The sequence below is a fragment of the Salminus brasiliensis genome, chromosome 4 (genome assembly GCF_030463535.1).
Source record: "Salminus brasiliensis chromosome 4, fSalBra1.hap2, whole genome shotgun sequence".
NCBI classification, from domain to species: domain Eukaryota; kingdom Metazoa; phylum Chordata; class Actinopteri; order Characiformes; family Bryconidae; genus Salminus; species Salminus brasiliensis.
The window spans coordinates 39,764,976-39,788,743 of NC_132881.1; the positions used below are offsets into that span (position 1 = coordinate 39,764,976).

Consider the following 23,768-nt stretch of genomic DNA (forward strand, 5'->3'; position numbering starts at 1 on the left):
AGGGCCGCTGAGAGGAAAGGGTTAGGCGTTCACGAGGAAGAGCTCTCTGTAAAGATTTTTATGGATGTGCATAAAAAACAGACTGCTGTCAAAGGTCAGGACGTCAAAAGGCACACAATCTCCATATGACCGCATGTTTTCACCAAAGATGAGAAGACATACGGAATATGTCAGGCCTCTTTTACTGCATGGCCATCACTGAGAAAACATTAACAAGTCATTTTAGTGCTGCTAGGGTGAACGCGCTTCTCAGAAATGGAGAATATAAGCCAGGCAAGTTTAAGGAAAGAGATTAAACAAGAAAACCCCTTCAGAAGCCTCTAATGGTGTTCTGTCTATTTGACGCATTCGTCGGCAGCGAGCAGTTCTTCCACAAGGTGAAGACTACCATAATGAAAAAGACAAGTGATCCTTCTGATCTAAAGCACTGTCTATGAAAACAATCCAATAAGTTCAGGATGACACCAGCCTTTTATAAGCCACTTCATACAGGTACCACAGATCTGGTTTCCTGCTTTGTCAGATTCATTTGAAACAGGCTTGAAAGGTAACCGCAAGTCCTGAAACAGGCTGCACTGGAATTCTCTGCATGTGACTTCAGACGGCAATTACATTTTATTGCTATGGTGACCGGGCCAGGTGACTAGAGGTCAGGTGAGCAACTTTAGGTTTAGGTAGATTTCTGTTAGCAGCCATCACTAGGTTTTTCTGAGCACATCAAGGAATGGAAAACTGACGCACCTTAAACACCTGCCCACTAGCAATGTCTATACAAAGCTGCGACATAGTAAAGCAAAACATCCCAAACAACTTGGGGAAAACATGAAAGCTAGTGGGTCTCCATGCTAGGCTAAAAGGAGACTCTGCACTGCTTGTAGAACGACAGGCACAGGTATCAATCGTAGGCTAAAACTATCCAGTAAAACTTGGGAATATTTGCAACATTCTTGTTACAGTGTTAAAACCAAAGCTATGCTACAGGCTACTATGATACAGGGCATCTGTGAGCCACTGCAGTGCCGTAAAACAGCTAATCAGAGTACAGCCCTTACAGTTCTTGATTCAAACATTGCAATATATACTGTGCCTTAAATTTCATGATTCTAAATAGGCTCAGCACCCATTATGACCCCGATCAGAAAGAAGCAGATAGATGGATGGGTTGATACTGTAAACTATCTAACTACTGTTAACTAGCATAAAATAATATGTATTGCTGTATCACCCAGCCTTACAAAACAGTGGGAACCATTGACATACTCGGTTTTTCCAAACACCCACAGAACCTCTGTGGTCAGGATACCCGAAATAGACTGCTTATTTATATAAAGGCTTATTTGCATACCATAGCCTTCTGCATATCGCTACTGCAAAGGCTGAGATCATGTCAAATATAAACAAACGAAATATTACACATCCCGAAAGTCATTCTACAGATTCCATTGAGAACAGGTCATGCGATTCATGATATGGGGTTCATGAATTATCATTCACAATATCTTTAACACGGTAAAGAAAACGATCAGCATCCAGTTGCATAATAACTTGCATAATCGACTAATGAGACTCGAGCTGGGTGGCTGGGTGAGTGTGGTGCATGACGTGAACGCGTTGGAGCAGGTGGTTGTCGTTTGTGCTGGTTGTTTACAAACTCCGGTGCTCAAACAATGCAAGTGCATTAGGAATCATAATTAATTGAGTGTCTATTCCCCATAATGCGCACTGCAATAGCACAATGTTTTGATGCATTGTTATCTCCTCTCATCATATAGATAATATAATAAATGCAAATGCATAAACATCTCTCTTCCAGGTGCATCCTGATGTTGATAGACTTTGATAGCAGTTGAACCGCACAGCTCCTGCCACACACAGAAATCCGTACAACAGGGGCAGAACAAACGGCCCGTCAATAATTGTGCTGTGGAATAGATATCAGATCAAACACGTTTCTCAGTGGAGATAAAAGCCACCTGGCTGACCCTCATCCTGCCTCTGCAACCAGGGACAGACACGACTTCCGAACTAATCTCATAGCATCTCACAGCAGACGGGGAAATATTGGAGATCTAAGCTACCGAGAGCGAGATCACTGATTACTCGCGCCGAACGGCACCCTGATGCTCTTCTCCCAGGGCCTTCCTCTCTTCTCATCACGCACTGAGGACGTAGGATCTCATTTCCTACTGCTGAGACACAAGCAGCAACATCTGCTCGAAACGTATTGCATAACTGACACGGTTCGCAGAGAGATGCGCAACGACTTTGGCAAAGAGGATGTGTAGTTCAAGCCCCTCGCTAAACCCAACATTTCGGTGAGTGGCATTTCGGGATATAAATAGATCATCCCCAATGCTGTTAAGGAACACAGGCTGCGTCGAAGAGCAAAGTCAATAGCCTGCATTCAGAGAGGGATCCAGCGTGCATGAGCAGGATACAGCTGAAGAGCAGCTGTCGAGCCGTTCGCTCAGTCACACGGTACACAATGAGGCTTTCACGACTGATCAAGTTGCAGTAGTTTTGCATTACTTGCTACGCTATGATGTGGTGATGATAAACATCAATGGCAAGCATTCATACAGATGTGCACAAGCATTCATTTCCTGCTTGCAAGTTTCCATAAGTTAGCAATGCACGTCATGAACCACATACCAGAACCAGAAAAAGGGCTGCTGACCCAAAGCTATGAGGGAAACTGAAAGACTGAGATGACTGGACATTAAACTTCACAGATTTACCAAGCAGATGTTACTAGAAGGAGCTGGCTGGGTAAAGCCTGCAAGAACGTGATCTATAACCCACTTCAGTCAGATTGTGAGAATTTTCCACTTAATAGATGAATTTGGTGTCAGAATGAGCGGAAAGATTAAATCAACAACACAGTGGCGGCCTGTGGGTAAGCTGATTTGCGACAGTGACATTACTGGTCCTTCTGGTCTGATGGCGCTTTTCGCACCATGGCATTTTACATAGCTTATTACAGCTCCATCAACTGAGAGGTAAGCCATGCTACAATTTCTTCAACAATATTCCAAGACCTTAAAGTCCACAGATAATAAAGCACTAACACAAAAACATATAACTAGACACATGTAAATGAGCAGTGTTTTCTATTAAAAGAATCTCTGACATAAGGCCACATTATATTCCCACCACCAGCCAGAGTTAAAGTAAAATCAAATCAACCATTGCTGTCTTTGTTACTTCATGTCTTTTTCATCATTTCCTATATTATCTTAAGGCCTTTTGATTTTTGATTACATCAAAATGCACCACTGAGATGATTACATATCAACCAATACTGACCAAAAAACATTATGTCTGTCTTCCCCTCTCACCACTACTCACCTATTGCAACACACATCTACTCCCTGTTTTAGCCCTGTACTTAAAAATGTGTCAAAGTGCGGAAAACCACTTCACTGGTTGGTGTAGCGTAGTGGGTAGAAACCGCACATTTCCCGTGGCAGACTAGCATTCTAGAATGCATACTAGAAGGACATTTTACTGCACTTGTACCCCTACAAACATTTACATTCAAGATATTTAGCAGACGCTCTTATCCAGAGCGACTTACACAAGTACTCAGAAAATACCCTTAGCTAGTTTGTATAGACTAGGATCCAAAGATACCTCTAAGCTTAGACTCTACTAAACACAAAAAAGTCAGTCTGGAGACCATAATACTTGGCAATACACTTCACCCAAGTACTCTTGGAAGAGGTGGTTCTTCAGTCTGCAAGTGACCATGTTTCAGACACCCAGGGGATGTTCGTCCCATCACTTCGGTGCCAGGACAGAAGAAAAAGATAGATGTTCATGTAACAGCACTGACAGATATGTACATGATTTTGGCATCAGCCCACACTTCCCATATCAGTGCATCCCTCCTTTCAGACTAAAGGAAGACGTCAACATAAGCATGTTCTGATGCATTGCTATGACAATGGACATTCTCAGCAAATCACTTGAGATTAACTAAGCACCTCAGCGTAATTACGGGTTAAAAGGCACTCTGTAAAACGCCACGAGAATGTCTGCTTTTAAGCAGCACAGCTTAATAATGCATCATAACATCAAGTATCAGTCAAGAGGAATTACACAGGCCTCCTGTTCAAGCTGTAATGCCCGATCCCTCGGCAGTCCCACAGCACCTGGCTCTTCTTTCAGAGTGCCATCACGAAACAAAGCCAAAATGTTGAACTCTTTTCATAGCACCGTTACACTCCCATTAAAGTTTGCCATTCATCCGGCACAGGCCATTTAACAAAGACAAAAGACCTTCGTTTTATGTGTAATGCACATTGACGATGAAAATGAAGACTAAGGATGTTCCACAGGTTCTATTAAGTAAGGAGATGTAGGCTATTCGATGACGACGCCGTCTTGAACAAATTAATTGCAGACCCTTTCACCCGCAGAATCTTTTCTTCATAACAGGCATAGACAAGCGGCAGCATAATTGATTGTATGGAGTCTCAGACATACTGGCTATGTGGTGATGTTGCTATTGAGAATTGCAGTGTTGCACAACCACAGTATAGAATCCTGTGGCACAAGCTCAAACGTGCAACTCGAATCAAGTCACATATGAGAGTGAACAATGCAGATTATTATTTACACAATGGCTGAGCTCAGTGTTGTTAAGTGTAAGAATAAAGATCTCTCACCATCAAGGTACCATGATGCAGTTAACAAACCCATAAAGCCAAAGGGAACTGTGTGTAGTATTGTACATTATATACACAGAACAATCACCACTAACTTACTTTTCATGTATGCATTTTGCACTTGCCTTTCAGAACAATGTGTGGCATTAAGAAAGAGGACTATAGTGAATGGTCCTGTGCTGGTCAATGCTGAACGATAGCACTTTCCCAGTACAGATTATTGAGCACTGATCAGTGCTGATACCAATATATCATCGCTTCTTTAAAAAACACTTCACTACAGATCAGCATCTAAAAGTAGGCCATCATGCTCACCCTGTCCCCTAAATTGTAGCATTTTGCTGTTGCCCAATGAAAACCATGCGTCTCCATGGTTGGTGTGGCGCAACAGATAACACCACTACCTGCCACTGAGCTACCACACCATGTGGGAGACTGGGGTTCGATTCCTGGTCTGGGTGACTATGCTGCACTACACCAATAAGAGTCCTTGGGCAAGACTCCTAACACTACATTGGTCCACCTCTGTAATACGAGTTACCTTGTATGTCGCTCTGGATAAAAGCGTCAGCTAAATGCCGTAAATGTAAATGAACCCTGCAGCTGATCTGTGCACTGTAAATAATTCTGTTGGGCCATTCATTCATCAATGCTCCGAATTACTCTCAGAAACATTACATGGATTTTTTTCTTCATTACTCAGAATTTACATGGACTTCCATTCAAAGTTCAGAACACTTTTGCCTTCTCCTCCTAAACTCATCATATTGAAGATACACTTTTTTCACTGGACAGCAACCATTTATTGCTGATACCAATACACAATCAATGCTTGTTGTTATCCACCAATACCTTTAACCCTAAAAAATGAGCTAATCACACGTCACACCACATCTGAGATGCTAGTCAAGTAATAGGACATTGCTCTACACAGTGTTCACACCAAAGTTAAGCAACCATCAGGTGGATCAATCCGATTTCTCATAGAACTATCTAGCTGGCTATACCCTCAAAGCATCAACTAGCATATTAGCCTTCTCAAATGAACACGATGTTGGACATTTCCCTACTCACTGCTGCTTGAGAGCCTCAGCTAACTGCTATGTAGCAGACACTCGTATAGTGAGCTTACTGGTAACCGTGCCCTTCCCGTTGCAGCCTATTCCCTATTTTGCTGTAAGGGCGATATCAGAAACTTCTTAGGATAGCTAGCTAGCTAACAAAACGAGGAGTCGTCAGTGGTGGTACTGGTCATATCTATCTAGATAATTCCTTAGACTTGAGCTCCACAAGTGAGGAGTATCGAATAGCTAGCTACCAAAGTTTCACCAATACCAATACAATGGCTAGCTAGCTAGCGCTACACAGGCAGTCACCGGGGACCCCGCCAGCGCCGGGTATGCCTGAAGTGAACGTCCGAAGTCCGAACATTTTAGTCGTGTCCAGCCCCAGGCAGACCACGTATCGGGCACACAGCTCCGTCCATATACAACGCACACACACACACACACACACACGCCGATCAATTCATACCAGAGCTCTTTGTTTAGCAGTGAATATGGAGCTAGTAGCCATCTATCTACACTAACCAGAATGCAGCCGGGTTTCGTCCGTTAAGAACGAGCGTCGATTTAAAACACAACACTGCTCGCGTGACGGTTATTTTCAGAAGGACCGTTAAAAACGTTACTACTTCGTAGCTTCGTTAGTTAGCTGTAGCACATTCGCCGGTACAGCCGCGTCGACTTGAACAGTCGCGGAAACATCCTCTCCCCCCCTCCCCAAATTTTCCCTCACGTTTACAGTCGACTTTCTGGAGCCACGGTCGTGTCTTTTACCACGCGAGAAATGTGAGTGAAAAACCCCAAATTTCCAGCGTAAGTGGTTTGCACTCGGCTAGCAGGAGCGGCTAGCCGTTTGTCCTCCGCACACTCAGCAACAGAGCCACGGTTCAATCACAGCAGAGCTTGAAGCCACTCCGGCGATAAGGGCAGACCGATAGTAGCTAGTGTCTGGAGCGCTGCTCTCTCCAAAGCGGGCATGTTACCCCCATTTTTAACCGGTTTAGGCTGAAAACAGCTCGGGCTGGAGGGCTTTACAACAGCAGCAGCAGCACCAGCAGCACTGGAAGCAGCGGCAGCGGCGGTGTGCGGTTCTAAATATTAGGAGACAGTGATCATCCAGCAGACAGTCCTACCTTTCGATTCAGCGTTGTTCCTGAATAGAAATAATAAGCAATCCCGAGCACCCACAGCACAGCAAAACATAGTAATATCCTGGATTTCCTCCGCATTGCTGTGGCTTATTTTCTTGGACGCGGTGTTTCAGTGGCTGCGTGCTGCCTTTGCCTGCGTTCGCGTAAAGCCACTGATGTCCAAGCCGAGTGAGTGTGTGTGTGTGTGTGTGTGTGTGTGTGTTTCGCCGTAGCTACAGTGCCGGAGTGAAACGCTCTGCCACTAGTTGGGCAGAAGAAGCAGGAAACGGCCAACAGCACCGGGTTAGAGGGGAAAGGGGAACCGACTTTAGTCCAATCACACTCGGCAGAGACGCCGGCGGAGGAGGGCGGGGGTGGGCACAGTCGTACCAAGCCTGGACCTCCGCAACACGGACTCCACAGCCTTGGTTGGCCGCCTTTAAAGAGTGAACCTCGACCGCTTACGCCTCGTATTGTCTGGTCGTGTGCGTTAACCACATTTTCAGATGTAGGGGCTTTTTTTTGGGATGGTGTAGGCAAGCACATTTACGGGTTACGGTGAACCCATGAAACATCAAAGCGATGTGTAAACTTGAAATCCGAAATCCAAAAATGACAAGATTGAGTCAACCGTTTCGTTTCGTCTCGCTCTCTAGGGTTACTTATTCCGATATTCGCCGTCTCTTCCATACTAGCACACTCATTATTGCTTGTTCTGTGGTATGTAAACACACAGAGCATCGATTCTGGGGTCTACCAGGTCCAAGGTCCTCTTTGCTATATGCAGTTCTGAGGAGAATCTAGTTGTGGTCATAGACCAGAGTATACTGAAGTCTGTCCAGAATACTAGTCTGTACTAAAGTAGCTATTTTAATGTCAGAATCAAGTGCTTTTTGGAAACGTTTGCCTTTTTTCCCAGTTCAATAGATGCTAAATTACTGCAGCTATAAACACAGATAAACAACCTCATGATCTTCTAGTCATAAAGCAGAAGTCTTAATCTGAATTTGTGATTTGCTAAACACCCAGGTGCCCCCTCTCAATTTTTAAAGAGAATTTGGTATATAATATTGAGTTTCCAGATAGACGCCTATTAATGATTCCTGAAATCATAATTACTGCTTCTCTACAGTAATTACTGCTTCTATACAGTACATTTTTGCCTCATCAGAAAAAAAGAACTCAGTAAAGAAGAATAGGGATAGGATAGGCTCAAAAATATGCCCAGATCTGTCAGTCTTTAGGTACACTAAACATTCAGTATGTGCTCATCTTTGTTCATGACAGTACATGCCTGCCTCTCTAATGTCCATACAGTCCTGTCCCAAAACTACACACAAGCAATACGTTTGTTCTTGAGGCTTAACAGGTTTTTGCATCTTTCACTTGGATGTTATTGCCGTCAGAGCAAAACCTTCAAAATGAAAACCATCCAGAAGGACAAATTAGTTTGTCTATAAAAGTTAATCCAAATTAAAATAAAAATATGAGTTAAGTTATAAATAATTTATGTAATAATTTTGTTCTCATAATTCATTCACGATCCTAAATAGTAATTATGCTCTGGTAACTCATAATTATGACGTTGAATCTCAAATAATACCTTTCTATTTGAATTATGACTTAATGTCCTATACTTATTGTTTTTTATTCTCAAATATTATGAGTATTATATTACAATAAAATGTCTCAATTATGAATTATGTCACATTACACATAACATCTCATAATTATGAGTTCATATCATTAAAATAATTACTTTTATATACTATATGGCCTTTGACCCAAGTTGTGGAAACATGCTTGTAGATAGTACAAGAATCTAGAAACTAAAAGACAAGAGCTATGCTACTGCTAGATAGACTTAAATAGGTATGAGAATGGATTCATTTCTTTATTGAAAAATGAGACAGGTTAAATGCAGTTGATTGATGATACATTCCAGTACTGAAGAATAGACAGATGAACAGATAGATGAAGTGTGAACATTAAAGTTCTTAAGAGTGCACTTCACAGTTCAGATAGAAGGCCATTCCACAACTCAGGGGCAAGGACACCGAAACAGTGAAACTTTGCTGTACGAGCATGTTCAGATTTTAGTTGTATTATCTGGCAGGTTGACTTTTCAATGAAGGCTTTATGCTACATGTCAGAACATTACTGTGAGGACAGCCTTTAGAGTGTTAGTGAGGTCAGGTACTGATTTTGAGCACCGTCTCTCCAGAGAATACAGTCTCACAGCTTCACAGCCCACTACTAAGGGTCTATATAACCCCTCTAGCTAATTGAAATGGTGACTTTAGGCTCACGCACAGCTTCTCTGTATATATGTTGTGTTTTGCTATTATTTTTATTATTATTATTATTATTGTTGTTGTTATAATTATTATTATTTTTAACGCATTTTACAGCCAATCCAAAACAACGACGAAGATGAAAAATACAAGGATAGTCATGCATTGAAATACATTAAATACACACATATTCTATATAGTCTACTGTTGTTATATTTAAGTTGATTTTAAGATGTCCTTTATGAATCATTCACTTTGTTTGTATGGACAAAATCCTTTTTTCCCTCTTTTCCAGCTCAGTCATCTTGCTTCCCTCATGTGCAATGCAATATGAAGTAAAAGCTATGAGCATATGATATCTCTGCAATCAAGCTCTGTTCATGTGGGACTGCTTGTCTGGGTAGGCCATAGTTGTTGATCTTCAGATTTGGCTTTCAGCTACCGGCTTTAAAAAGGTAGGCCTTCATTACACAATGACTTCTCATTTTCCAGGTTGCATTTAAAAAAGTTCCCTGATTCACCACCATTACCACTGTGATGGCTGATGATACTGAAGTGATGCTGCATTTTGTACATGGTACAAGGTTTGAATATGGCAGACGACAGCGGATGCAATACTTCTGATCAAACAAGCATTGATTAGGTAAGGTATTGCTTATGGGTCATGCATTAATGGTAGTCTATGAGCAACCGTCGCAAACAATGGCAAAAATGTACACTATATGGACAAATGTATTGGGACATCTGCTCAATCGTTGGATCTTTTAAAATCAGTGTTAAAATAGTTTACTGTGCTTTGGTTGGAGTACCTGTCTTCACTGTCCAAGAAGAACTTTCTACTAGGTTTTGGAGCATTGCTGTGAGGATTCGATTGCACTCAGCAACAATAGCATCAGTAAGGTCAGGATGGATGTATCGCCGTCATTCCAGAGAAAACAGTTCTACTGCTCCACAGCTCAATGCGGTCTCTAGGCCATGCCTGGCATTAGGCATTGTGCTAATAGGTTCATGTTTATCTGCTTCAGAGAGTCCTATTCTATTGATGATACTTATGTACAGGGACTAGACAAGCTGTGTGTGTGTGTTTGCATTTGCACATCTGTAAGAAATGGGTGCAATTTACAGTAGCTGAATGCAATCGGTAGAAGGGGTGTCCACAAACATTTGGGCATATAGTACATGTATCACAGAAAGTTTTTCCAATGAAGGTAAAATACATTCTCAAATATAAAAGGCTCATATTTTCCATTATATTGAGTAGTTTTGTTTTTTAAAGGTTTTGTTTAACTGGGCTGTTACTTAAAACACGAATGTGGAGGTGCCACTTGAAGAGCTGGAGAGATACTTTGCCTATTTAGATTATACACTTCACAGCAGGAAGCTAAATGGTCATAAAAAGATGATTTCCCTGTTTAGTAGTGAAGTTCTTCCAGAAAATCATTTAGTTCATAAAGATGATTTATATATGATCTATATCTATCTATCTATCTATCTATATATATATATATATATCATATATATATGGATTTTGTACACAAAAAAAACCCCAAGAAATCTATTTAATGAACTTTGGTAAAATAATAGTGACAATTCGAAAAGTCTTGCAAATAACTTCTGTCATTTTAGTTAAAGCAGCAATATCTTTCGAGAAAAAGTTTCGTGCTACTGAACTTCATAGTTGAGAGAATAGAGAGGAACAATTAATGATGAACACTGAGCAAATTTGTCCCTTTCAGCTCTTTGCTGTAAATTTACATTTACATTTATGCCATTTGGCAGATGCTCTTATGCAGAAAAACTCACAGGCCATTTATTTTACAGAGGTAGGTGAGTGTAGCATTATGAGTCTTATTTAGTATTGCTTGTTGTTATATCTTGATGTACTTTCTAAGCAGGCAGTCAAATCAGTCAACCCCAGGCTGCAAATAGGAGGGCAGTCATGTTATCCACTATGTTATACCAATAAGTGATGAGCTTGATTAGCTTTTTATATGTTATGTGTTTTACCTCAATTGGTAGAACTTTCTATGATACATGTACTATATGCCCAAATGTGCTCTCCCAGTGCTCTTCACATTTGCTGTAAATTTGTTTTGTTAAGAGAGAAATATTACAAACTTGCTGCTTTAGACTTTATAGGGGATCTGAGAATCGAGAAGACGCTAAACACAGCAAAGTGGAGCCATGCTTTCTCTGTAGAACATTTGGAATTCCTCTTTGGCTGAATAGGTAATGTTGGCGCAGACAGAGCTAAATTCAAAAAAGAAAATCGTATGACTTCTATTCTGTAACACACAAACAGAGAGAGGGGGTGACCTTGCAACAGCTGTCTAAATACTCATATTTTTCCAAACCATCAAACCCTTGAGTCATCTTAACAAGGCTGTCTCACCAAGGTGGGTGGATATAGACAACATGGTAATGCTGGTGAAGAAAGCCGTGGCACTTTTGTCTGCATTCTTTCAGACCTACGCTAAACTATGACAGCTGCCGAGGCTCATTGAGGAGTTGCTGGTCGATGGATGAACTAAGACAGGTGTAAGACAGGCTGTGAAGAAGAGCCCTCAAAGATTCTTGATATCTACAGGTTTTTTTTTTCTTCTGGAGGAGATGTCAAAAAATCTCCCTGTTTTTGTGGTAATATTTTCATTGGTTCTTTTTGAGCCCAGTGCACATCTACGGGCAAACTGGGAATCTGGTAATAAGAATGCCTGTGTTTCCTTCTGTGCATTGATGACAGAGGCAGGGGAAAAAACTGGCAACTGGTAAAAATGTGTCTGAAAATTCCACTCAAGTATACCAACCCTGTTCTCTTTATGGGTTTACATACAGTGCCACTAACTGACTGGCCTGGAATCCAAGTCTCAAAAATAACTTCCTAAAAATATTTTTTGTTAAAGCAGCAAATATCTCATATCAAAAAAAATATAGTATACATATAAATATCAAATATAGAGAGAATAGAGAGGATAAAGAGGGACCATTAATGATGAACACTGATCAATGCTCTTATGCAGAGAAAGTCTATTTTACAGAGGTAGGTGAGTGTGGAATTATGAGTCTTATTCAAAATTGCTTGTTGTTATATCTTAACATACTTTGTAGGCAGACAATCAAACTCCAGGCTGCAAATAGGAGGGCAGTCATGTTATCCACTTGTTATACCAATAATGTCACCTATCCATTAGCCTTTTGAATTACTGCACTAAAGATGTTATTTATTAAAAGCATAACCCTGTATTCTGATTACGCTAATGCTCTGATCCCATATGCAATGTCCAGTGAAAGTTATTTACTGTTGTTGATGAAGACTTGTGAAGATCACTGTGAAGAAACACTGACTGTGAAAACACTTCTTCAGCTTTGTAGCTCTACTGTTACTAGAGGAAAATGCTACAGACTTTTCAGCATTCCCTAAATATACTCTTGGTGGTGGTGGTGGGTGTGGGGATAAGCAATGGGTGTGGGGTGTGGGGAAGTGCGATTTTCTTTTCTTCAGTCATTCCAAGGCTTCTCAACTAATTCATCTCAACTAAAAAAAATCGGAATGCTAATTCAAATCAATCTGGAGACATTTACCAATTTCATGATTGAGGGAGTTGATGGTGTTGGAAAATTGTTTGTAGACACAAGGGATTTTGAAACGTCTCTATTCTCATTATGGATTCACTTAGCTGCGTTGAACACACCGTATTGAAATTATGTCCATCCTTGGACAAACAAATCGTTTGTCTGAAACTGAGTCTGACTCAGTTGTTGGTGAAGGTCACTGGTATCAAGGGACCTGCCACCCAGGCTGTGTTGGTGGACAAGTTAGGCACGGTGCCCAGGCATCCACTGCAGATGTGGTGAATGTGGTGATTAAGAGTGAGCTAGATGGCTTCTCAGAACCCTGATAATGGAGTGGATAGGATAAATTATACCACATGGGGCTGTACAGCTTTGGCCAGCAAAATCACTAGCAATTGTACTGAAGTTTCAGTCAATGACTTTCAGTCAATCATTTCTTAACATTGTCTCTGTTGAAGCAGTGGAGAAGAACAATGGTCAAGAATCTACACAAAATCCATGCAATGTTTACAAAGACATTTTACTCTGGGAACTACTTGCTTAACTCCTGACATGCCCTCCGTTTATGTTGGGTGTAGCTCTGCAAATATCAGAAGTAAGGGGACGGAAAGAGCCGATTAAGGACATATGTGCTCACCTGTTTATAAGCAAGGGCAGTTCTCTTTATTACTTATCGCAGACATGTTGCTTGCCAGGCTTAGTGAATTTTTCTCTTTAGCACTGGATGCTTAATTTGCTGACATCTGAAATGTCAAGTATGTATTAATTGTAGTAATGCAACATTTTGTTAGCATTGCTGTATAAAGATCATATGTTTTCATCCGATGCCAACTTAGCTGCACCAGTACCATACATAGATGTCTGCTCATTCAACATTTCTTCTGAAATCATGGATTTCCGGGACTTGAACTCATTCCAAAGGTATTCAATGGGGCTCCATCACTTTAGAGAACACAATTTCACTGCTCCACAGTCCAGAGCAGTGGTTATACTCCTGAAGCCACTTGGCATTGGGCATGGTGCATTCTTGATTTGCATTGTATTGGCTATGCTTTTTTTTTTTTGGAGATTGTACAAGCTGCATAAGCACACATTTAAACCACCTGGGTCAACAATTGCTGCACTTTAAAGTAGCTGAATTTAGTAACTAGTTACTTTTAGACATATGACATGAGAGTCTCTTTTTGTTTCACTTTGTAATTTGGATAGGAAATTGTTTAACCTGCACAGGAGGTTCTTGCCACTCTGAGTCTAACAAAGCTGACAGTCTGCTGCTCGCCGCCAGAAAAAATGCTTAAAGGTATTCTGGCACATCATTACTGGGTATAGCCTTTGAATTTCCTCATCATCCAGTTATCTTAGTTTGTCCATGGTGCATGAGGTTTTCTCTTTTTTTCAGCCAAGCATTAAGCGCTGCAACATGCTTGTTGTTTTGTCTTTGCTGGAGAGTCTACTGATGCTTATTTCTCTGCCTCATGGGCACGAGCATGCCTCTGCATGATTAAAATGAGAAAGCAGAGAGGCAAATGTGTTTTTCATCACTGTGAAACCTTCAATTCAGCCAAAATAAGTGACCAGTAATGAAAAACAGCAAAATTCGCTTTTTTTAAAAGCACGTCATGACTCTTTTCTTCTGCTTTCTTTCTTGAACTGGATGCAATTCTGTGTATCAATTCAAGGGGGAAGAAAAAATCTTCAGCAGTGTAGAATAGGTTTATTTTGAATCTCAGCGTGTCACTGAGCACGACTAGAGAAAGCATGCCTGTCTCCTTCAGTGCTTACCTGTCAGGTTACATTTACGACTGTGCCTTTTTCCCCCTGCATCAGACCTCAGCATGGCACAGCTATGGTGCCTTGGTGTGTTGGCAAAAGACAAACAACAGCTTGGCTTTGCTGCTGTCATTTGGTTACTGACTGTGCAACATCGTTACATGCTCTAAGGTGCCGTAATTAAATAATATAATCTAATATAATATGCTTGTGGAAAACAGTCATATTTGAGTTTTTTTTCTGCAGAGAATTCCATTCCAGCACTGTTGTGAACTCTTATTCAATATAATTATAATCCTTATCTAATACTAATTTGCATTTTCCCCACTGTGAACTGTATAGGTTCAGATGTTAAAAGGGATGTTCTGATGTGTGAGAAACATCACAGTTGTAGTTTATTAAACTACTAAAGGCTTTTTCTTCTGGTACAATTCTGATAAAACAAGCACGCGTGATACTGCATTTAAAAGCATGCCTGATCTGATCCAAAGCAATAAATCAAAAGGTCCTGTCATTTGTTCACTAATTGAATGCCTGATCTAGAATTCATTATTCAGTAGTTTCATTATACTGCTAATTATGTGGGGCCAGAGTACATTGGAATAAAATTAATCACAACAAAAGCCAGAATAAAGTGTTTTATTTTAGACAGAATAATCTCTTTTCACTCTGCACAGTTAGTAACCTGCTTCAACAGCAGGTACCCTTACGTGACGATGTTTTTTTAGAATTGAAATTTTACAAAGATGTGAATATACTTTTGTAGGAGATATCATTGCATGCCAAATGCATATATGACATCAGGGAGAGGTTTAAAGACTAAACAGAGTTAAACACACAAAGTGTTACTCAAACACACACAAAAACCAGTTCACCCAATAGTACTGTTTGAAATTCAGGCGTTTATTTGAGAGCCTAGAGATCCTGTTAGGTGATAGTAATTACTGTCACCTGCATAACGCCTGGAATGCCTGTTCCCAGGTGTAGAGATGTAAGTGGAATTGCCATTCTCCTCAAAACAGGCCAAGTTAACACACCATAAACTGTCATGATCACGCACAAGACCAGACGAAGGAAGGCTGAAACTAAAGGGGTACACAGGGACAACTAGGAACACCTGTGACTAACAAGGGGGTGTGGCTACAGAGAAGGCACAGGTGGAAACACTAATGAACAAGAGGGGCTAGGACAGACAAGACACAAACACAGCCAGGTACTCTTAAGCACATGGTGACACAAAACAGAGGTAGGCACGACAGAACAGGGACAGGTATGACATAATGAGTGTCTTAGAATGTTTTTAAGAAAAGCATTTTGACTTTATTTAGAGAACTTTTGAGAAGCGTTTTTAGAAAAGCTTTTGTGAATCTGGCCCTTGTTCCTTTCTTTTTCATTTCTAAAGCTGGGACCCCTGGAAGATCACTCAGTTTATGGCAAACATCACACAAACTCAATAGAAGTCAGGATGCTTCCATCTCATTCATGATGTAATTATTACCATAGTCCTTCATAATTGTCTCTCTTCCAAACTGAAAACTAAAAGGTGAGGAGGCTTTCCTAACCGGTGTCTTGACTATATCAGCATTACAAACCCAGACTACATTTCCATCTCAGGAGGAATCCTACCATGTTGTCCTTTGGGTATCAGGTCTTCATTTTTTGGTTCAGCAAAATCAGTCTAAATACTAGCTAGCCTTAAAAGTCCTCCATGTTTGTTGTCATCCGGTGCCAACCTTTCAAATGAGTTTGAGTTAGATGGGTAAATGCAGTCTGCGGCAAAGAGCTGAGCCCAAGATGTGTTAGCATTTGGTGATGGCTGTATTCCCAGACCCAGATTAAGCCTTACGGTCTTACACAGAAAAGGATTTAGTGAAGAATCAACGGTGCAGTAACCTAAAAACTGTGATACTGGTCTGACAGACTTGAAATGTGAAGTGTATGTATTTATTTTGGGCCACCTGATGCTCTTTGATAGTAACTGCTTAGAAGAAAGTGCTTTATTAATGTGGCACAGCATTTTCTTATGTTTTCAACAGTCAAAATAAATGCACATAAAAGAGATAGAGAATGTTATCAAGTAGTTTTTTTGCCCTTCACTTTAAAAAGTGAGGGTCCCTCAGTGGATGTGATTCTTTTATGTTGTCCCTTCAAAGAAGATCCTTTTTGCATCTTTATTTTTATCTGTGTTTAGGATCTGAACTGTATACATGGATCTACTGTGATATAAAATTGTATAGTCTTGTTTATGTTATATTACTTGGTGAAGTGAAATGCACTTGCTAAGCAGCCAGCACTTCTGCCTTTTAATGGCAGGTGAAAATGCAGTGATCAATAATCTGCCCTCTAGTATTCAAATATTTGCACTTATACAGTTTTTTAAAGCTTGGAGTAAAAAAGGCCAGAGTCAATAACTACTCTTCAGACAGGAACATGTGTAGTAAAGTAAAAGGCTGATCTGTGAGATGCAGCACACTTTCAAGCAGGTTCTGTTTTTAACAGTTCTTCTATGCATGTCAAGGCCGTAAACTGTTTTTTTTTTTTTCTAACACAACAAAACTATATGAAATCAACAGATGTGTCATAACAGGATGTGATGTTACAGTGTTGATGTTAGAGTATATTCTTCTGGGTGTGATGATCGTTGGTGTGTCCTTTTTAATCAGCCACAGTATGTTCTCAGTAAGGTTCTCTTGGCACATTATTTCTCCACTTGGCAGATAACTTGGTTCACATACAAAATTAAATAAATAAAAAATCCCCCACACCATGTTGCTGTAGGAAAGAAATGTGAAGATTGATTGTGTGTGATGTTTCCGTCAAACTGACCTTCAGATAGACATTATACATGGCACATTTAACAGTTTTCTCTCCATTGTGGCCAGTCTTCCAAATAATCCATTAAGAAATCACATTTTTGTGAAACCTTGTGTTCAGAAATATACTTTCCTGGAAAAGGAGCATATTGAAGCTATTGCAGGCTTTGTATCCCAACTGAAAACTCCAAAACTAATCCAAAAGAATGAAGATGTTCATAGTTTAACATACTTTGATTCTCTGTGATCAGGTTTATTTGGCTGGTTGCTTTGGCCTAGTCTCCTAACACTGTCATTATGGGTCTATGTCCATTTCGTCTGTCAAACGATGTCTATGTCTGTAACCTTTAGTCTATGCCCATTTTCACCAACTGTTACTCTGTTCTCCACCAGTCTGTAGCCTTCAGTCTCTGACCATTGCCCCATGTCTGTAATTATGTGTGGAACCTTCTACACATCTCCACCCGTTTCTCTGATCTGTACCCTTCATTCTCTATATATTTCTCTATGTAACCTTCAGTTTCCATGTACTTCCCCATCTGTAACGTTTCCCCATGTCTGTACACTTTTGTCTCCATCTGTTTTCCCATGTCTGGTCTGTAATCTTCAGCCTTGCCCATTTTTCTAAGTATATAACCTTATGTTTTCCTTATTTCCCCATGTCTGTGATCTTTGGTCTCTGCCCAATTTGTTTATGTATATAATTGTAGGTTTCTGCCTATTTCCCCCATCTGTAACCATCTCTCTTTATTTGTTATCTTGTCTCTTTCCATTCTGCCCAAAACCTTCTGTTTTCACCAGTTCCCTGTCTGTCCCCTTGTGTCTCTACTCATTTCCAGTGTATGTACCTCTGCCCAGTTCACTGTTTGTAAGTCTGTGTCAAAGTGACCCCAGAAACACATTCCGTTTGTTCCCTTGGTTCTCCTGGTTCCCATAATTTCATTGGTTTATTGACATACAGCCCTGGCTTGGTCAAAATTGTTCTATCTGTGAATATGTCTGGGTTATGACCACTGCTTCTGTAATTTGCATGTGTCCTAAAACTGACTGTTTCACACCCTTCTTTCCTATCAATGCCTCCAGTGGAAGGCCCACTCCTGCCTCCTAAAGGGATGCATAAGTGAAGGCAGATGGGAGCTGGAGAATGGTGCTTTTTGGCCTCTGTGCTTTAGAAAGCATGGAAATGATTACCACGCTGCCTGCTCAAGGATGAACATCTAACCCTGGGAATGGGACCTTTTTCCAGAAGCGATGGCACTTTGTACCATTTGGCTCAAAACAAAATAATTACATGGCCTCCCTGGATAGAGTTCATCAGCCAAATAGCAGGCTTATGCCATGAACGTGTGCTGTTGCAAAAATAATCAGAAAATGCTCACTCAAGAGTTTTTTTAGCATATTTGCTAACAAAGTAGTCAGCTGGCTAAGGGTGCTCAACTAAAACTCCTTAGCTGGAAAAAGGGTAAAAATGGTATTTACCTGGTTGTCCTTCATCAGGGCAGGTGGCAGTAATAAAAATGTGTTTTGGGTTTTTTTTTGTTTAGATACAGTATTTGCAAAAGTTATTTGTGTGTCCAGCACATTCTCAGTTGTATTGTCCTGTTATGCACCTGTGAATTAAAGACTACATTTCTCATCCAGATAACATGTGAACATTTTCTTAATATAGTCACTTTACTAAAGGAGAGTATAACTACATGTGATTGGGTTTTAGAACTCAATGACTTAGCATGGGCTTATGGGAGATGCTGAAGGTTGTACTGACCTTTTTGAACTATTTTTTCACCACCTGGTGACGTCCATCATGCATGGGGTCAGGGAAAAGGGCAAGCCTTAGACAGGATTAGGCAGAATGTTTTTTTTCCAAAGATGTGCTTGTTGTTGGTACTTGTAGCTGTTTGTAAGGATTCTTGAGAGCAGCCTCTAGAATTTTAATGAAGTGGTCTTAATCGTTCTTCTACACACAATTCTGCAAAATATAAAATGTAATGGTTTGTATGCTCAGTTCTAAACTTGGGCAGTAGGCCTGAATACTTTAAAACACTAATGAAGGCTAAAAAATTAAATACACTCTTTGAAGTGTATTTAATAATTTAGTATATTACAATACATATGTAGTAAGTATTGTAAGTATAGTAAGTATATTGGAATCCATGGGTATGGCTGATCAGCACAGTTATTTATCAGTCTACTCGGGCTTTAGTAGATTCAGGCACACTGAGAAAAATAACTGATCAGCACAGTGATTTATCAGTCTACTCAGGCTTTAGTAGAGTTCAGTAACACAGATAAATAATTGATCAGCACAGTGATTTATCAGTCTACTCGGGCTTTAGTAGATTCAGTAACACAGAGATTAATAACTGATCAGCACAGTGATTTATCAGTCTACTCAGGCTTTAGTAGAGTTCAGTAACACAGAGATTAATAACTGATCAGCACAGTGATTTATCAGTCTACTCAGGCTTTAGCAGAGCTTAGTTACACTGAGATAAATAACCGATCAGCACAGTGATTTATCAGTCTACTCAGGCTTTAGTAGAGTTCAGTAACACAGATAAATAACTGACCAGCACAGTGATTTATCAGTCTACTCAGGCTTTAGTAGAGTTCAGTAACACTGAGATAAATAACTGATCAGCACAGTGATTTATCAGTCTACTCAGGCTTTAGTAGAGCTCAGTAACATGGAGATTAATAACTGATCAGCACAGTGATTTATCAGTCTACTCAGGCTTTAGTAGAGTTCAGTAACACTGAGATAAATAACTGATCAGCACAGTGATTTATCAGTCTACTCAGGCTTTAGTAGAGCTCAGTAACATGGAGATTAATAACTGATCAGCACAGTGATTTATCAGTCTACTCAGGCTTTAGTAGAGCTCAGTAACATGGAGATTAATAACTGATCAGCACAGTGATTTATCAGTCTACTCAGGCTTTAGTAGAGCTCAGTAACACAGATAAATAACTGATCAGCACAGTGATTTATCAGTCTACTCAGGCTTTAGCAGAGCTTAGTTACACTGAGATAAATAACTGATTAAATAAATCAGTTTTTAAATAAATTGATTAACACAGTGTTTGTAAAAAGGCAATTCGTTAGTTGAGTTCATCTGAGTTTTGAATAGTTATTTAAGGATGAATTGTATTTATTTCTAGTAGGTGTGTATTCTGAAAAATGGTCTTCTAAGTCTGTAAAATGTAAGTGTATTCTGAGTACTGCCTTTACAAAATGTAGTGTGGACTGAATACAGATACTTTAATTTCTGTTTTCTGAATGTTTTCCATTCCATTACACCCCAACCATGGTTCTGAATTGTGCTTGCATGGCTGATTCAGAACTGGAGGGTTATGTGACGCTCTATCATAGCATGCTGAAAATGAATTCAGCCAGAGATGAGTAAAATCACAAATAAATTTTTCATAAACCTATTTAAAGTATTATTCCACAAAGACAGTGAAGCCCAGGCACCTAGTTCCTTCTCAGTGCTAATATTCTATTCATCATTCAGACTATAACACCCCTTCTCCCCAACTCTCAAGTCAAATATTAAAGCGTTTGACATAAATGAATTCCAAGGCCCTTTTACCATGTCAGCATGTCTACCGCTTTCGTTGTCTCCCTGGATGATAGGCACGGTAGACAGCAGTGCTGTTTGGGACTCTAGGATTCAGGCAAAAAAAAAGACTTTTGGCTCACATTTACTTTCAGACATTTTGGTCTAAAATGTAGTGCCTCTGTCAGTTTTGCATTAATATCTGTCAAACCTTCTCAGAAGTCTGACAGGCCGCCTTTGGTAAAAGACGTTTTCAGTTGAGGCTGTGTTAATCTGTATCAGCATTACACACAGATATTACTGGAACTCTTCCTGTTCTTATGGTGTACTATATGTCCAAAAGTAACCAGATACTCCTTCTAATTAGCGAATTCAGCTACTTTAAGGTGAACCTATTGCTGACACAGCTTTCAATTGTGCAAACACAGCTTATGAAGTCTGCATAGAGAAGCAATGCCAATAGAATGAGATGCTCTGGGGCAGCTACACATAAGCCTTAGGACACCATGCCAAGTACCAAACTCCATCCAATACCTTTGGGATGAGTTGATGAATGCTGTTTGTGGTTAGAGATGAGAAAATACCACTTTTATTTGAGTACGATTTTGACACAGTACCCAAACGTTTACTTAAGTACAGTTTCTCTATACTCTCTACACTATCTCTACTCAGGGTTACCATCTAAAGTACATTTTAACGATTATGCAACACAAACATTAGGCTAGATTTGTAACAAGATAACATTATTTGAAACCATTTTTTGTAATTATTGACTTCTAAGTCTGTAAAATGTAAGTTAATTCATTAATGCTCTTGTGCTAACCAAGAAACATTACACCATAAAACATTGATATCATAAGAAAGGTTGGATGAGCATGTGTCCACAAACCTTTGGACATATAGTTTCCTACTACACCTTCAGTGTGTCTGTGGATGCAACTCTTAAGCTGGCTAAAGGCAAGAAATGAAAACCTGCCATGTTAATGCCTGGGATGTATTGCTCCAGTCTTCTTTGTAGAGAAAAGCTAGCATCTGGTGAGTGTCAGTAGGTGTAGGTCATAAAACAGATTAGCATATGGTGTTAAGGTTACCATAGTCAAATTAACTGGAATACTAATGTGGCATGACTTGATGACATTGTAAATTGCATTTAGTTTCAGACACCGATTGACATTGCAGTTTAGTCAAGGCTTTATGTGTGTCTGGGATAAATGGATTTGCCTTATAAAATGGGTATAGAAAAGTCTCAGATTATGTTACGTTTGACTGGCAATATACCCTTGAAAACCATTTTCTTTAATGTCTCGGTATAACCTGGCTCTGAGAAACCAGACCATTAAAGCAATACTTTGCTGTTTCCACTTAGAGCTGAAACTCTGGAAAATATTGCAGGATTGACGTTTCCCCTTTCCATTTGCTTCCACCATGCTTAATATAACTTAAAATCCTACCAGAGACTTCAAACACTTCACACTGTTGCTTAGCCAAGGACGATTTCTGCTATAATTCATCGGAAGTTTACTTGTTCCTTTATGTGGGTCAGTTTACAGCATGAGTGCACTGATAAAGGGAGAAACCGAGAAAACTCTTTGAATGGATGCCTAAGAAAATCAAATTAGAAAAAGTCCCACCCTTAGAAAATAGAGCTCTTTAAAAAAAGTGCCACAAACCTTTGAAAAAAATGTTTGTGAGTGTGGAAAAAGGGCTTTTTAAACATTTATAATAGCTTAATCATATAATGGTCTACGTTTTTTATGTAAGTTTTATACAGGTTCCTCACACATCTGACTTCCAGCATTCTTCAAAAAATGTTTTTTTTAAAGGTTCTGCATTATAGGTGCCAAAGAATGCATTTATTGAGTATATTAAGTTGTACTTTGGTGTACAAATAGTAAATATTTGAAATGCACAAAAAAGCTATCAATGTTATTTAATAAGCCAATTTACTAATGATTAGCCTTGCATGAATCCCAGTTCGCCCCTTTGTCGCACGCCAAGTTCAAAGTTTGCCCTCCTGCGTACATGCACACAGAAAAAGCCCCAGTCACAAGACCTGGTTTGCTTGGCAACCCATACTCCCACGACTAGCAGAGTCTGGAGGTGAAGTGCTGCTCTCCATTATCAACAACACCTTATTCTTCCGTCGCCATATTCTCCCATTAACACTTTGTTAGCTTTTTCTAGGGTTTTGCTAGTGGGCTGGGCATACATTTTGGGGGTGTAAATATAACGAGCTACAACTGTTACAAAACAGTCAGGGGTTTTTAAATTGGCTCATTTTACGACTGTTTTGATTATGCTGGATTTTCTTTCGAAGGAGGAACAACAGTGTTTGAGGTTCATGGTGTGTCAGTTCTGTGTAATTCTCATTACTCAACTATGCCAAGAAAAATGCAATTTGCCATTCTAATTCTATATCCCCTTTAAAGGCAACAGTTCTGTATAGAGGATTCAACTCATTTAAATGTTTAAACTGTTCTGCCCTATGATGGAAACCTGTCATGTGCAAAACAAAAAACATGAATGGTTAAACATTGTTCTACATAGTACCAAAAAGGGTTCCACTATCCGTGAAGTGTAAAAGAGCTGTGTGTGTGTGTGTGTGTGTGTGTGTGTGTTTGTGTGTGTGTTGTACAGGAAGACATTATTCACATTTTACTGAAAGAAACTACACTAATAAGTCTTTGTTCAGTGAGTTTGATATGTCTGATGTAAAGTGAGAACTAATCATGCCTGAGTAATGCATCGGTGGACAGTGTTATTATATTTTGGGTTATTCACTGACAAATGACAACACTGAAAATAGAATTCTGCACATCTACCATGAAGCATTAAGCATATTAATGAATATCACAAGCATTTAAGCATTAAATGAACAATTTTATTCAGTTTTCATA

The 23,768-nt window shown here is 39.8% G+C and overlaps 1 protein-coding gene across 2 annotated transcripts in view; it reads right to left on the reverse strand.

The window, feature by feature from the left end:
- Positions 1-7,132, reverse strand: part of galnt2 (UDP-N-acetyl-alpha-D-galactosamine:polypeptide N-acetylgalactosaminyltransferase 2) — a 96,795-nt gene extending 89,663 nt beyond the window's left edge. Inside the window, exon 1 of one of the 2 annotated variants that reach the window (XM_072678431.1) lies at positions 6,868-7,132. In XM_072678431.1, the coding sequence (XP_072534532.1) occupies positions 6,868-6,963 (96 nt within the window). In that variant the 5' untranslated portion in view covers positions 6,964-7,132. The remainder of the gene's footprint in view (positions 1-6,867) is intronic. The other variant, XM_072678432.1, reaches the window with a different exon arrangement.
- Between the last annotated feature and the right edge of the window lie 16,636 nt (positions 7,133-23,768).